Source organism: Eptesicus fuscus, chromosome 1 (genome assembly GCF_027574615.1).
Source record: "Eptesicus fuscus isolate TK198812 chromosome 1, DD_ASM_mEF_20220401, whole genome shotgun sequence".
In the NCBI taxonomy this organism is placed as follows: Eukaryota; Metazoa; Chordata; class Mammalia; order Chiroptera; family Vespertilionidae; genus Eptesicus; species Eptesicus fuscus.
This window is the reverse complement of record NC_072473.1, coordinates 126,958,072-126,973,380: the sequence shown is the minus strand read 5'-3', so window position 1 is coordinate 126,973,380 and position 15,309 is coordinate 126,958,072. Positions and strand designations below refer to the sequence as shown.

Here is a 15,309-nt window from a genome sequence, read left to right as displayed (position 1 = left end):
GCTGTATGACTTAAATGCCCAAAGAGGTGGTAGGAAACCTCGGAAGGAAACTATTACCACCTGCTTTCAGCCTTACTGATTTTGTACAGTTTGGGAGAAGGGCAATATGTTAGAAGAGGATTGGTGGTGAGGATATTCTGGGTTTCTTATTTAAGCTCCAGGCTTCTGAAATCTTGGATGTCCCGGGATTAGGCACTTTCATCCCCTGATACTCTGTCTGTCCTTATCTTCTGCACAGAGCTGCCTGTGATAAATCAGCTTTTCATCTTTTCCCTTAGTTGATATGTAGGATCTACATGATCTCGGGTATTTGCCTGCTGATCTATGGCTGCTGGAAACCGGTCTGGGACTCAGTTACCTAGGTTCCTCAGAGTTTATGGGTAGATACTGAAGGTCAAAAGATTCCAAGAGTTTATAAGGGGAAGGAGGTCAAAGGCCTGGTCAAAGGGTGAAGATTGTGAGCACATTTTTCTTTTACTTTTTAAAAAATATATTTTATTGATTTCAGAGAGGAAGGGAGAGGGAGAGAGAAATAGAAACATCAATGATGAGAAAGAATCATTGATTGGCTGCCTTCTGCACACTCTATACCGGTGACTGAGCCTGCAACCCAGGCATGTGCCCTGACCGGGAATCGAACCTTGATCTCCTGGTTCATAGATCGACTCTCAACCACTGAGCCAAGTCGGCTGGGCTTGTCTTTTTTCTCTCTTAAGTTTTCTCCCTGTTCTCTGATCCCCAGGACATAATGTGAGGGTGGTTATAGTATTGTGTTACGAAGGTGGTGGCACTGAGAGGGGACTGGGGAAGTATGACTTTGAAAATCTTTGGAAATGCCTATCTAATGGACTTGGACTGAGCTTTTGCCTGAGTCCCTTGAATCCAATATCTCCTAAGGTTCCGAGTCTGCATTCCTTGAAAGTTACTCCACGATCCCAAAGGCTACTTGAAATGTGTGGAATTTAAAATGGTGGAGGTTGAAACAGAGGGTAGATGTCACAGAGTGTGTTGTTCCATGATGAAGAAATCATATGAGCAAAGGTTCTAAAGCAAGAGAAGGCAGGGCAATCTGATAATAGTTGTTTTGCGTGGTTGGAAAATATAGATAGTGGTCAGAAAAACAGCAAGAAAAAGGCTGGAAAACGAGTTAGGGCTAGATTTTTGGAAAGCCTTGAAATTAGGCATAGGCATTTCTTGTTTCTTTTTTCTTTTTTGGGGGCTGAGGCATGTCTTTGAAAGAGTAGTCTACAGTCATTGTCATGAACACCTCACCTGCCATTCACATCTCAGCCCACTTCAATCAGGAAACTGCTGCGTGGCAGACTCCCAAATAACAAAGGCTTAAAGAAGACATACATGTATTTATCTCACCTAAAAGAAATCCAGAGGTAGGTAGCCTAAAGCTGGTAGGGTGGCACCAAGAAATTGTTAGAGATCCAGGTTCTTTTTAGTTTACTGCTCCACTATTCTTAGGGTGTGACCCTCGTCCTCCTCTATTTTTTAAAATATATATTTTTATTGATTTCAGAGGATGGGAGAGGGAGAGAGAAACATTAATGATGAGAGAGAATCATTGATCTGGTGTGTTCTGCACGCCCCACACCGGGGGATGGAGCCCGCAACCTGGGCATGTGCCCTGACAGGAAATCAAACTGTGACCTCCTGGTTCATAGGTCGACCTAATACTCAACCACCGAGCCACGTCGGCTGGGCTTGCCCCCATCCATTTAATCCCAGGAGGCTATGTGTCCAGCTAAAAATTAGATATTCTATTACTAAGGGGGGGGGGATGAATTTGGGGGTAATCAATTAGCAATCTATGCTACAAATCTCTACTGAAATAATCCCTTCCGAAGTCACCAGAGACCAGACCACTACCTGATTATTAAAACCCTAGACATTTTTCCAGGCCTTTTCTTGACCTCTTGGGAGCATTCAATACTACTGACCCCTCCCGCCTTTTGAAACATTCTCTTCCTTTGGTTTTGTGACAGGGCCTTCTGCTGCTTTTCTCCCTTTCTCCTTGGTCGCTACTTATTTTCCTCCACCTATGGTCTCTAGCGCTCTTCCCTGGGGCCCCTCTAAGGCTATACATTCTTCCCAGATACTCTGCCGTTTCCCATAGATTAAAGAATCATCCATGTATTGATGACGCCTAGTTCTATAACTTCAGCCAAAACTCTTGACTGAACTTCAGACATGTATATTCAACTGTCTGTGGGACATTTCCACTCAGAAGTCCCACAGATACCTCAAAATCAATGCTCAGTTCCCCCTGCATTCATATTCCATATATCAGTGAAAGGGGTTACCATCCACACATTTGATCTCTCCAGTCAGATCTCCAAGAGTTCCCTTTGACACTTCCCTAACCCTTTCTCCACATCTAATTATTCATAAAGTCTTGTGTTGTTGTTTTTTGATCTCTCTAAGATCTTCTGAATCCAATCACTTCTCACCACCTCTACTGCCACCACTCTAGGTCAAACCACAATCATTGTTTATCTGGACGACTACTGTCCCTCTTTCCAGGAAGTCATCTAACCCATGCTCCTTATGGTTTAGGCAGCAAGGGTGTTCTCTCTAAAACTTAAGTCTATGTCCTATCCAAGCCTAAAACCCTTCAACAATCTCTCAGCGCTCTCAGGATCAAGACCAAAGCCTTTATCTTGGCATTTAAGGCTTGCCATGATTTGGAAGAGATGAATCCTTATACAGAACAAAATCTGGAATGATCAAACACTTAAATGTAAATAATAAAGCCATAAAAGTGCCTGGAATAAAACAGTGGGGGAATAGAGAGCAGGAAAGCACTGCTAAGCACGAAGGAGAATCCAGTTGTGATAAAGGAAAACCTAATACATTTCACTATATAATAATTAAACCCTTTTGTATAGCAAAGACAATCATAAATAACATGACAAATATTTGTAATATATGTGACACATAAACGTAAGAGAGATGTCATTTGGTGGGGATGCTATTCAATGTACCTTTTGAGAATAAGTCGACAAATTTTGTATCAAAATGGAAGACTTTTTTGTGGCATTTGAGTCAGCCAAAAAAATACCGTAAATAACAACAACAACAAAAGTTCAATACAAATACAAGGATGCTCCTTGTAGCTTATAATAGTAAAAAAAAAAAAAAAAAAAAAAAAAAAAAAAAAAAGAACAATCTAAATGTCCTGGACTGGTTAAATAAATTATGGGACATCTATACAAGATAAAATTATGCCACTGTCAAGAAAAATGTGCAGTGTGGAAAATCGATTAGAATATATAAGTGGAAAAACAGGTCACAGGACAGTAGGTATAGTGTACCCTTTGTGGACAGAAAACCCAGATTAGTGTATGAACAGAAAAAAATCTGGAAGAATGTATATAAAAATGTTGAGTAGTGGTTATTTCTGGGAGAGAGATAAGGGTAGCCTTTCATTGGTATGTTAAATATTTCTGCATGATTTGAATTTTCACAACACATTACCTTTGTAATAAGAAAGAATAAAGATATAAAAATAAATACATTCAATGAATGAATTGCTTTGAGGGAGTGGTTTTGGTTGGAAGGGCTTCAGACCGAGCCTGGTACAGTGGCATAAACACGAGCTTTGGCGTCAGACAGCCCTGAGCGGGGCCTCATTGCCCCACCCCCGAGGAAGGAGAAGGGGGGTGGCAGGGGGCTGCGGAAAGGGGCTGGGCTGGGCTGGGCTGGCTGTTGCTGTAGTCCAGGAGGCTGAGACTTCGAGAGGGACTGAGAGAGGGCAGACGCATCCCGGACTCACTCGAGGACAAGGTGAGGGACGCTGAGATTGGGGTTTCCTGGCCAGCCAGCCAGTGGTTCCAGCTCCCTCGAACCTGTAGCCAGGCAGGTGGGCAGTTACGACTGCATCCCTGCAGCTGTGCACGGAGTGACCTGGCGTGGCATGTAGGCAACCAGGAGGACTTAGAGAAGAGCAGGCTGTACGGACTGGGGAGCAGACACCAGCGGAGAAGGGAGAGAAAAACGGAGAACCGGGCATGTTGGATGGCGGACAGGGAATATGAAGGGGAACACTGAGGGGGAAGTGCAAACCCAGAGAAAATATGGGATGCAGAGAAGGGTTAAGGAATACGGGGGAAAGGGGTGCATAGGTAACACGGAGGGGGATGCAAGAAGGGGAATAAAGAGTTCCCTAGGGTACATAGGGAATGCGTTGGGGAACAGGGAGCAGGAAGCGAGGCAGAGGGAATACGGAGGGGGGTTTAAGGAATGAAGAGCAGGGAATGGGGGAAGGGCAGACTGGTTGAGACCGAGGCCCCCTAGGGAGGCGGAAAGGGGCGGGACCACTTCCGGCCTGGAGGGGGGAGGGCAGTCTCCGAGTTTCGGAGGGGCTCGGAGGGAGTGGACGCACTCTGGAACTGGAGGAGGACGAGGTGAGTAGCAGCGGGGACCTGCTCTGGATAGGAGACCGGCCGGGGTCAGCCCCACCCTCTGGGAACCTGGAGAAAACGTGCCCCGAGGACCGGATCGCTCTGGATCCATCCGGCGGAGAAGGGAGGGGATTGGACCCGGTTTGTCTGTGCCCAGGACGGAATCGCTAGCTCGATTACTGACTTGAGGAGGGGGTGTTTTAGGGAAGGGGCAGAACCCAGATGTGCTTTGCCTGTTTGGAGGGGGGCGTGTTATGAAAAAGGGCGGGACCAGGCGGTCCTGTGGACGCGGGCTGGGAGTGAGCAGGGGTGGAGCCAGGACCACCGGACCGGGCGACAATTTGAAAAGCAGGCTTGCTGGGGAGGGGGCGGGACCGAATGCTCCTGCGGACCTGGAGGGAGGCGTGTTGGGAAAGGGTACCGGACTGAGTCCTCGACTATTGCGCATGCGTACTACGGATCGTTAGAAAGGGGCGTGCAGAGGAGGGCCCGCACCGAGAGCCGGCCAGCTGCCCAACGCGCATGCGCACGATGGACATCAAAGAGAGGGCTTGTGCTGGGAAAGCGGGCGGGGCTGAGATGGGGCTTGCAGCGGACGCGCATGCGCACTGTCGACCTGCGGCTGGGGGGGGGGGGTTGCACTGGGAAAAGGGGCGGGGTCCTCAGAGCTGCCGCGCTGGCACGTCTTCCTGGAAAAGGGGAGGGTGCGGCTGCAGAGAATTGAGACCTCGACGCTGTGGATTACAGAATCTGAAAACAGAGTCGTTGGGGGTGGGGGAGGGGCTTGGGATAGGGGCCCTAGGGAAGGTGAGGCTTAGCCTCCCAGCAGAACAGCCGAGAGGACGTTCAGTGGATTCTCCCCCTTGACCCAGGCCTTCTCTCTTGCAGGCTCAGCTCTTGCCAGGCCAACTTGAGACATGTCTGACACAAGCGAGACTGGTACGGGTCCAACCCGCTCCCAGGTGAGACCTCCTCCTGTCCTCCCCCTCTCTGCTTTTCCTCTTCAGCCTCTGTTGCTGCCTTAAATCCCTGGGTACCTCCCCTGCTATCCTTGTCCTTCTCCACCCACTTCCCTGCCTGGGTGTCCACCACCCCAGTAGAGGGAGTGAGGAAGGATGGGAAGGAAGAAGGAAGGATGGATGGAGGAAGGAAGAAGAGAAGGCAGGTGCATCCCTTTTCCTCCATCAGTTCCTGCTCAGAGGAAGGCGGGGGGGACCTTGTTGGGCTGAGGTGCTCAGAGCATGCTGCAAGTAGGGGTTAGTATAGGTCAGAGAAATGAAGGCCTGGGATTTGGGAGCGATTTCCCTGCTTGTGGGTGGGGAGAAGTCCCGTGAGCTTCCCTGCTCTCTCTTGCAGGCTGAAACTTCAGAAAAGGAAAGCGACTTGAAGGTGCAGACCGCGTTGACAGTGACCCAGAACTTGGAGGTCTCAGAGCCACCAAAGGCTTCAAAGGCACCAGAGGTCTCAGAGGCCGAGAAGGTCTCAAAGGCTGCAGGGCCCTCAAAGGCCACAGAGGTAGCAAAGGCCCCAGAAGCTCCGGAGGCAGCTGCCACTAAGGTGTCATCTACCACTAAGCTGACTGAGACCCAGAGTTTGGCAACTGAAAAGAAGAGTCCAGCAGGTGACACCAAGGTGCAGAAGGCTGACCCTCAGGCTGTGACAGTGCCTGCCACTGAGACCAAAAAGGTCAGCTGTGTGGCTGATACTAAGGTCAATACAAAGGCCCAGGAGACTGAGGCTGCTGCCTCTCAGGCTCCAGAGGCAGATGAACCTGAGCCTGAGGGGACGGTGGCCCCGGCTCAGGAGAATCAGGATACTCGGCCCAAGGTCAAGGCCAAGAAAGCCCGAAAGGTAAGACTTCTGCAAGAACTATCCTTGCCTTTCAATTCCTCTTCTCTAAGTTGGTCCATTTGTTCTGCAAACATTTAGAAAGTTTCCTGTGCTCATCAAGGCTGTGGGGAATGAGATGCAATCCCTGTCTTTAGAGAGCGCCCAGATTTGGGGGAAGATGAGACAGGAATACACAACTGTAATCTGAATGTAATGCGGTTTATATCGACAGAGTAGCTACCATGTGTTAGGCTTTTGAGCTAGCACATTCACACAGCTTATCTCTTAAATCCCCAAAGTAATCCAGTTTTATAGAGAAGGAAGCGGAGACCCAGACAGATAGAATGAAGTTGTCCAGGTTTGGTCCAAGCAGAGCCAGTGGTAGACGGAGCAAGAGGAGAAGCCTCGGATTCCACCCTTGGGTGGTGCCTCGTCTGATTCAGTGACGAAACTCTTGCTTGAAAGCCAGTGAAAGACAAACCCAAGATTCACCATGGCCAACATCTAGTGAGGCAGGTTGTTACTACAGGGGTTGGGTTTCTGGAAGAGAGAGAATGAGGGAAAGGGACCGTCTGCTTCATCTGGCTCTGTTGTGCTTTCTCTCTGTTGATGCAGGTGAAGCATCTGAACGGGGAAGAGGAGGGCAGCAGTGATCAGAGTCAGGCTTCTGGAACCACTGGTGGCCGAAGGGTCTCAAAGGCCCTAATGGCCTCCATGGCCCGCAGGGCTTCAAGGGGCCCCATAGCCTTTTGGGCCCGCAGGGCATCAAGGACTCGGTTGGCTGCTTGGGCCCGAAGAGCTTTGCTCTCCTTGAGGTCACCTAAGGCCCGCAGGGGCAAGGCTCGCCGCAGAGCTGCCAAGCTCCAGGCAGCCGAAGAGCCTGAAGCACCACCACCTCGGGATGTGGCCCTTTTGCAAGGGAGGGTAAGAACGCTGTCCTTTGCACTCAGCCTGAGCCACTGCCTTGCCTGCCTTCTTCTCTGCTAGCCTTTCAAGCCTTCTGCAAATGTATTTTGACCTTTACACCTTTTTCTCCTCCCCTAGGCAAACGAGTTGGTGAAGTACCTGTTGGCTAAAGACCAGACCAAGATTCCTATCAAGCGCGCAGGTAGAGTCCTACGAACTCCCTCCCCCTAGTTCTACCCTCCACCCGCTCTGTGCTGGGGGCATCCCTTGCTCTTCTGTTCCTACTTCTGTCCTGCCAGCGTTCTAATTTGCCAGTGCTAGCATCTCTGTTCATTAGCTCAAAACCTGTTTATGTCACCGACAGCAGAGTAGGCAAAGGGTCTAGAGTTTGGGTATGGGGGCCACCTGGCTTCACTTCAGCTCAGGTGCTCGCAACACTCTCCCCTTGCAGACATGCTGAAGGACATCATCAAAGAATACACTGATGTGTACCCTGAAATCATTGAACGAGCAGGCTATTCCTTGGAGAAGGTGAAGGGGCAGCCCTGGGGGATGGACACAATGGGGAAGCCTTGAATTGAACAAAGGTGTACACGTCCCTTCGGGGAGGGACCACAGAGATTCACTAAGCCCAGTCCCATCACTGGGCAGACAGTGGCCTAGGAAGGTGCATCGACTTGCCAAAGGTCACACAACAAGTCAGTGGTAAAAGCACAGCTAGGACTCAAGCCAACCAACTTAGTCCTGACTTCTCTGTGCTGTTGGACATGTCCTGGAATGTATTCCAGATGCTCACCTCTTCCTTTTCATTCACATTCACAGTCTCCCTAGATTCCTGCTAATCACAAGGATGATGTAGATCACAGTAGCACATTTATTGCCTATTTGCTATGTGCTGGCCTCATAGCTAAGTGCTTACATGCATTAACTCACCGGTTTGACACACACACACACACACACACACACACACACACACACACACACACACACACTAGGTACATGGGGAGCTGTGGGATGACCAAGACGCTGGATTTGATGATCTCACAAGCTTTCCTCCCCATCCACAGGTATTTGGGATCCAATTGAAGGAAATTGATAAGAATGACCACTTGTACATTCTTCTCAGCACCTTGGAACCCACTGATGCAGGCATACTGGGAACGTAAGCTGGGAAAGGGCTGGGTGGGAGGGAGGCTTCTGCTTTTGTCCATGGTACTACCCCATCCCTGCCTTCTGTCCCACACTCCCTTAGAGAGTCAGGAAAGACAGGCCTGAAGCCCATTCCAGCTCCCACATGTAGCTGGAACCCTGCCCACAAAAGTTGTGTCTGGTTATGATGGACTGAAGGTTGTCGAAGCCTGGGGTGGGGCCTGCCGACTGTCAGGTTTTCTGTTTGTCCAGAAGCTTCCCAGGAAAGCAGCCCTGTCATTGCTTGTCTCTTCCTACTGGTCTTGTAGAGTGGTTCTCGAGGGCGGCCTGCCTGGTGTGGGTGGATCACAATGCTCGAAGGGCAGACGCATCGGTGGCTGTGAATTCTCTCGTGGCTGAGGGTCCTGTGAGAGGAAGAAGGGCCTCACATTGACCGAGTGCCTGGGTCTAACTCTGTTGGGAGGATTTCTTCTGTCCTCTCAGCAGCCCAGGGAGGGGAGGATGTGATTTCCTGTTTCACTGAATAGGAGACTGAGGCTCAGGGGTCTAAGTGTCTTGCCCAGGGTCACGTGGAGCTAGAAGCATAGACTGGGCAGAACTCTCCCATACCTGAGGAATCTGGGAGAGGCTAGCCTAGTGAGCTGGCTGGTGTGTTTTTTGCAGATGGCTGCGGGACATAAACATTCTCTCTGTCCTATTGTTCCCCTAGAACCAAGGACTCCCCAAAGCTGGGTCTCCTCATGGTGCTTCTTAGCATCATCTTCATGAATGGAAATCGGTCCAGCGAGGGTGAGTGTCTGGGCCTGCAGCTGAATGGGTGGCGGTGGTCAGAATGCCCACATGTTCATTTTCTGTCCCTCTCCTCTTGCCTCTCCTTGCAGCTGTCATCTGGGAGGTGCTGCGCAAGTTGGGGCTGCGCCCTGGGTATGATTGGGCTCTCTCAGCACTTGCTGTCCGTGTTGTCCTTTGGCAAGAGCGGATGGTCCCAGGATCGCATCGGCCTGGTGGTCTGATGGAGCAGGCTGGGGTGTTGGACTGGGTAGAGGGCCCATGACTCTGACCTGGGTGGATGGGGAAATGGTCCTGAACTCTGTTCCCTTGAGCTTACTGCCTCTTGAATTTCGATGGTGCTTCCTTCTTGTGCCGGAAATCTCTCTTCCACATTGGAAACTCCTCTGCACACATTGGGAAGTGCTATTGACCCCATTTTATTTATTTATTTATTTATTCATTCCTTTTATTTATTTATCTATCTATCTTTCTCTGCTGTCAGTATACATCACTCGCTTTTTGGGGACGTGAAGAAGCTCATTACCGATGAGTTTGTGAAGCAGAAGTAAGTGTCCATCTGCTATTGGTGTGTGCCATACATTTTGCCTATTTTAGAACTGGGTGATAGAGCTACGATGGGTGCACGTGTGCTTGTGTGTGTGTGTGTGTGTGTGTGTGTGTGTGTGTGTGTGTACGCTGGTGGGAGCTTGTTTTTAAAGTGATAAAGGCAACAAGAGCACGTATTTCTTGACCCATTACATGTACTCTCGCATATGCCCCAGAGCAGCTCTACAAGGGAGGGATTGTCATCACCAGCATTGCATACAGGAGGAAACGGAGGCTCAGAGTGTTGAAATCATTTGCTTATGGTTTCACAGGTAGCAAATTGAAGATTTTTAGATTCAGGTTCCAATGCGTTGGTTCTTTTTACCATGCCAACCAGGGCTTCGTAGCAATTAATTTCAATTTTAAAATAGTATAATTTCAATCATAAAATAGGAGCTGTAGGCAGCTAGCTACTGCGCTGGGGACTTGACATGTACCATTTTATTTCATTTTCATAACTACCCTGCAGAGTAGGTGCTGTCATTCCAGCTCCATTATCAGTTGCTAAACCTGGGGCTCAGAGACAGAAGTCTGAGCATGGCCCCAGCTGGTAAGGGGCCCATTCAGGCCCGGAGCCCAGCCCTCCCGACTTTCTGGCCAGGGCTGACCCTGTCCTCATCCCGGGGAAACAAATGCGCACTCACAAGGTTGCATTAGCACGCATGCGCACACACAAGGTCGGGCGTGTGTACGGAGTACGCTGCTCTTGGTGGACTGTCTTCCCTTTACAGCCCTTTTGTGTGGTGGACTGTCCCAGGCCATGGACGAGACGCTGCGACGGGGTGTGCTCAGAGCAGGGTGCCTGAAGAAATGGCTCCTCTGTTTACAACACACCCAACAGGAACTGGGGTCACTGTGACAAGGGGCACAAAACGTGGGGCCTTCCTCTGCACAAGCACCCTACATGTTTCTCCCCACCAACCCCCGTGCCTTCACATGGCTGGGGCAGGAGGGATGGAACAGGGCTCAATATTGGAAGAAAAGCTGCTAGTATTTAGTGTGGAAGGTTGCTACCTAGAGCCTTCCCAGTCCCTGCATGGGTGGGCCATGGGTGGTCTTCGATGTAAAGGCTTCGAACCTCTCTTTTCAAGGTACCTGGACTATGCCCGAGTCCCTAACAGCAATCCCCCTGAGTATGAGTTCTTCTGGGGCCTGCGCTCCTACCATGAAACCAGCAAGATGAAAGTCCTCAAGTTTGCCTGCAAGGTAATTGGAGAACTACCCAAGCTTGGCCTATCAAGAGCATGGGTAGGCAGTGGGCAGGGCAGCCTGCAGCTTATATAGGAATATTCTGAAGCCTCTCTTAGTGCACTAAACACTTCAGCTGAATCATTTAATCCTTACAACTAACGCGGTGTTGCCCTCCTGCAGATGAGAAAACTTGGGATCACTGAGGTCATAGCTAGTGTCAGGGCAGAGATGGAATACTAGGGGCTTAATTACTAGAAGTATTTATTGTATTGCTCCTGGATACAGTGTGTAGCATGTTGTCTAGAATCCAGTAGGTACTCCAGTCTCAGATTTCGATCCTTTTGAGGGTTGTTATTTCTGTTTCAGGTACAAAAGAAGGATCCCAAGGAATGGGCAGCTCAGTACCGAGAGGCAATGGAAGCAGATATTAAGGCTGCGGCTGAGGCTGCAGCTGAAGCCAAGGCGAGAGCTGAGATTAGAGCTCGAATGGGCATTGGGCTTGGCTCTGAGAATGCTGCTGGGCCCTGCAACTGGGACGAAGCTGATATTGGACCCTGGGCCAAAGCCCGGATCCAGGCGGGAGCTGAAGCTAAAGCCAAAGCCCAAGAGAGTGGTGGTGCCAGCACTGGTGCCAGTGCCGGTGCCAGTGCCGGTGCCAGTGCTGGTGCCAGCGCCAGTGGCAGCTTCGGTGCCAGTGCCAGCCTGCCCACCACTCTCACGTTTGGGCTCTTCTCTGGCCTCAGTGGAGCCGGTACCAGCAGCAGTGGTAGCTCTGGTGCCTGTGGTTTTTCCTACAAGTGAGATTTCAGGTATATGCTTAGATTCGTTGAGGGCAGCCAGGGCTCTTGGGGATGGGATGAGCTGGGTGGTTATAGGAAGGCCAAGGTCGGAGGACCATGCGGAGAGTGTGGGAAAACACTGCTTTTGACGTTGTATTCCTTCCTGTTTGGTGGCTATCAGTTGACTTTCTAATTTTCTTTTACTTGTGATTTCAGATATTGCTAATCCCAGCAGCCTTTCTCTTCATGCCAGGGTGCGTCCTCAGAAATGTACTCAACACAGCACTCTAGGCAGCCACTATCAATCAATTGAATTTGACACACTATATTAAATCTATTTGCCATTTCTGAGTTGATTGCTTTTTTTTTGTGGGGATGGGCTGTAACATTTTGGTACTACATTTAAAAATGAATTGGAAAAGTTTCCACCTCAATCTATGCTTAGTTTCAGGTGATAGTGTTAGATTCAAAGGAGCGACATTAGCATGCCACTCTGGGATGGGTTGGGCCTCATCTCTAGCTTAGAGGGCAGGCAGGATTGTGGTGGGGTGCAGAGTCATAGGGATTGTAGGCACAGAAAACACACTTTGAAGAAGAGCCCTGAGATGGGTAAGTCTGGAGCAGAAAGCAGAGAGAGAGGAGACGACATCAAGTATAGACACCCCTTGAGAAATTTGAACGAGACAGGAAGGAGACAGAGGTAGGCAGCTAAAGGAAGATACAAGAACAAATGAGGATTTTCTTGGGAAAGAAGAGAGAGGCTTGAACAGGTAGGAACCGATAGAGGGAGATGTTGAAGACTGCCTCATTCATGCCCAGTCCCTGAGGAGATGGGAGGGTAAGGCCTGGGAGAAGACCAGCCAGACAATGAGATGATTGTAGTTAAGAAGACAGGGCAAGCCAAAACCGGTTTGGCTCAGTGGGTAGAGCGTCGGCCTGCGGACTGAAAGGTCCCAGGTTCGATTCCGGTCAAGGGCATGTACCTTGGTTGCAGGCACATCCCCGGTAGGGGGTGTGCAGGAGGCAGCTGGTCGATGTTTCTCTCATCGATGTTTCTAGCTTTCTATCCCTCTCCCTTCCTCTCTGTAAAAAATCAATAAAATATATTTTAAAAAAAAAGACAGGGCAGCCCTGACCAGGAATTCAATTGGTTAAAGCGTCCCAGTATGCCAAGGTTATGGGTTCAATCTTCAGTCAAGGCACATACAAGAATCAACCAATCGCCCAGCCAGCGTTGCTCAGTGGTTGAGCATCAACCTATGAACCAGGAGGTCACGGTTCAATTCTCAGGGCACATGCCTGGGTTGTGGGCTCGATCCCCAGGGTGGGGTGTGCGGGAGGCAGCTGATCAATGATTCTCTGTCATTGATGTTTCTATCTCTCCCTCTCCTTTCCTCTCTGAAATCAATAATAAAAAAATATTTTTAAAAGAATCAACCAATGAATGCATACATAAGTGGAACAAATCGATGTTTCCCTCTCTCTAAAAAAAAAAATCAATAAAAAGACAGAGCAGAGGGAGCTCTGGGTAATGCTAACATTTAAGGAGTGGGTGGTTAAAGGAGAGAAAAGATGTTGGTTCCTGGAGATTGGGTCAATGGCTTGGGAGGCCAGGGTGTTGGTTGGGTTATCTGTGTGGAAAATGAAATCACCTGGGTCGGTGGCAGGAGTTGGGGGTCGAAAGCACTATGAGCCAGGTGCCGAATTCTTGTGTAGTTAAAGGTATCCTCCCAGAACACTTCCCACTAAGGCACAAGGCCCTTGGGCAGAGATCTACCTTTGCCCTGTTTCAAGGAGTATTTCTTTGGACTTTTCTCTCCAAGAAGCCCTCACCATCTAAACATCAGATTACCAGGCCCCTAGTCACTGGGACAGCCTTATGGACAATGAGATCCCAGCAATGGCTGCCCCTCCCTTCAGGTAGACTCCATAAACAGTAAAGGAACAATGTTTATTGCATAGGGAAAACAAAACAAGGCTCCATCCAGATCAAGGCAGCTCTTTGCCTGTGGCCATAAAATCGAGACCTGTTTCACTGTTGAGATGTTCTTCACTGGAAGCAGAGGTTCTTTTATTAATTCCATGGGCCATATATCCTCAGGGGCTGGGTAGTACCTGGGAGATATGAACAAGGTCAGAGGCAGCTTAAACCTAGGAAGGACTTGAGTGGGTGGGTACCATGTCCAGGGCTCCTTCAGGTTCCCAGGTGATGTTCATCTGACAATGGGATAGGGAATGTTGGGGTGATAGCAATGAACTTGGGGGCTGGTTCTAATAAAAATTGAGTTCAAAGTGTTTGATAGAGATAAGAGTGAGTCATAGTCTTGAAGAACTCTTCCTTTCCTACTTATCTTCCCTCCACACAATACTGGGCTCACAGGGCTCCCTACCTTTCCTCTCTTTTTACAAGGCCTGGGATTTGACAGTCAAGGAGTTGGCTTTAACTCACTCCCCAAGTGTAAGGACTGAGGGTGTGTGAGACAGGGAGGAAGAGATCAAGTCTGGTTACAGGCAAGTGGGGAGTGTCCAGAGCCGGGAAGAGGCCATCTTTATCATCTTGTAGGATTGTGATGAATGAACTCCCACAATTTTCAGTCTTTCCTTCAATATATCATTAATTAATATCCAAATAATTCTAAATGGAATTATATATCTTGGCTAGGAGTGAGAAGAACTCCTAGAGCAGTTTCTCCACTTATTTTTCCCACATCTTTTTTTAAAATATATTTTATTGATTTTTTACAGAGAGGAAGGGAGAGGGATAGAGAGCTAGAAACATCGATGAGAGAGAATCATCGACCAGCTGCCTCCTGCACACCCCCCACCAGGGATGTGCCCGCAGCCAATGTACATGCCCTTGACTGGAATCAAACCTGGGACTCTTCAGTCCACAGACTGACGCTCTATCCATTGAGCCAAACTGGTTTTGGCTCCACTTATTTTTCATTATAATCCCCTAAAAAACCTTTCTAGATATTTTTTTGTCTTACTGCTCACCCTCCCCCCATGAAATTTCAATACCACATATATACTGTGAATCTATTTAATAACCATATTTGTGATATATACATAAAAAGATTTTAAAATGCAATACAGGGTTAATCCTATATAATAAAAGCCTAATATGCAAATTGTCCCCTCAACCTGGAGTTCAACCAGGGGGTGGGGCCGGCTGGCCAATCGCCCGAGGCCCCTCCCTCTGGCCACTCCCACCCTGGCCAGCCAGCCGTGGCGGCAGGCAGCCAAGGGGAGGGAGGCCCTGGCCGGCAGCCACCAGCTGCTAGGGACCCTACCCATGCACAAATTTTGTGCACTAGGCCTCTAGTAATGACTAAAATATTTAAGTTAAAAAATTTAGTTTCGTTTAAAAATTTTTAAAGTTGATAAGTGTTAACTATTTGCTGAGCAACTTTAAATGTAATTTATATACATTGTAAAGTATGAAATTACTTATGATTTTTATATAACTGTGATGCAATTTATCTAACTATGGATGATATTAGCAGTGTAATCAAAATTTTAAAAGAATTTCAAAGCTTATTTTTACAGGAAAAGTAAAACAATTGACAATTCAAATTACTTTCTTTTTTTTAAAAATATGTTTTTATTGATTTCAGAGAAGAAGGGAAAGGAGAAAGAGAGAGAAACATCAGTGATGAGAGAAA

The 15,309-nt window shown here is 48.6% G+C and overlaps 1 protein-coding gene and 1 non-coding gene across 4 annotated transcripts; both read left to right on the top strand.

The window, feature by feature from the left end:
* The first annotated feature begins 3,730 nt into the window (after positions 1-3,730).
* Positions 3,731-11,995, top strand: LOC103301338 (melanoma-associated antigen D2). Of its 3 annotated transcripts, XM_008158293.3 has the most exons (13): positions 4,355-4,415; positions 5,301-5,374; positions 5,769-6,263; positions 6,858-7,166; positions 7,287-7,350; positions 7,600-7,679; positions 8,216-8,310; positions 9,007-9,086; positions 9,179-9,221; positions 9,571-9,633; positions 10,766-10,880; positions 11,232-11,674; positions 11,861-11,995. In XM_008158293.3, exons 2-12 carry the CDS (start codon positions 5,330-5,332, stop codon positions 11,664-11,666), a joined length of 1,824 nt encoding a protein of 607 aa, XP_008156515.2. In that variant the 5' UTR covers positions 4,355-4,415; positions 5,301-5,329; the 3' UTR covers positions 11,667-11,674; positions 11,861-11,995. The 3 variants fall into 3 exon arrangements, with proteins under 3 accessions (XP_027990862.2, XP_008156515.2, XP_054569761.1); XM_028135061.2 differs by lacking the exon at positions 4,355-4,415 and adding an exon at positions 3,731-3,795 and having other exon boundaries at positions 11,232-11,995; XM_054713786.1 differs by lacking the exon at positions 11,232-11,674.
* Positions 10,454-10,582, top strand: LOC114228601 (small nucleolar RNA SNORA11). The gene has a single exon (XR_003614741.2). It is a non-coding gene; the product is annotated as a small nucleolar RNA SNORA11 (small nucleolar RNA).
* Positions 11,996-15,309: the final 3,314 nt, after the last annotated feature.

Coding starts and splice junctions, on each gene's coding strand:
- LOC103301338 (XM_028135061.2), top strand. CDS start 5,330: ATGTCTGACACAAGCGAGACTGGTACGGGTCCAACCCGCTCCCAG. Junction 7,167..7,286: donor TGGCCCTTTTGCAAGGGAGG/GTAAGAACGCTG, acceptor CTCCTCCCCTAG/GCAAACGAGTTGGTGAAGTA. Junction 7,680..8,215: donor CAGGCTATTCCTTGGAGAAG/GTGAAGGGGCAG, acceptor CCCCATCCACAG/GTATTTGGGATCCAATTGAA.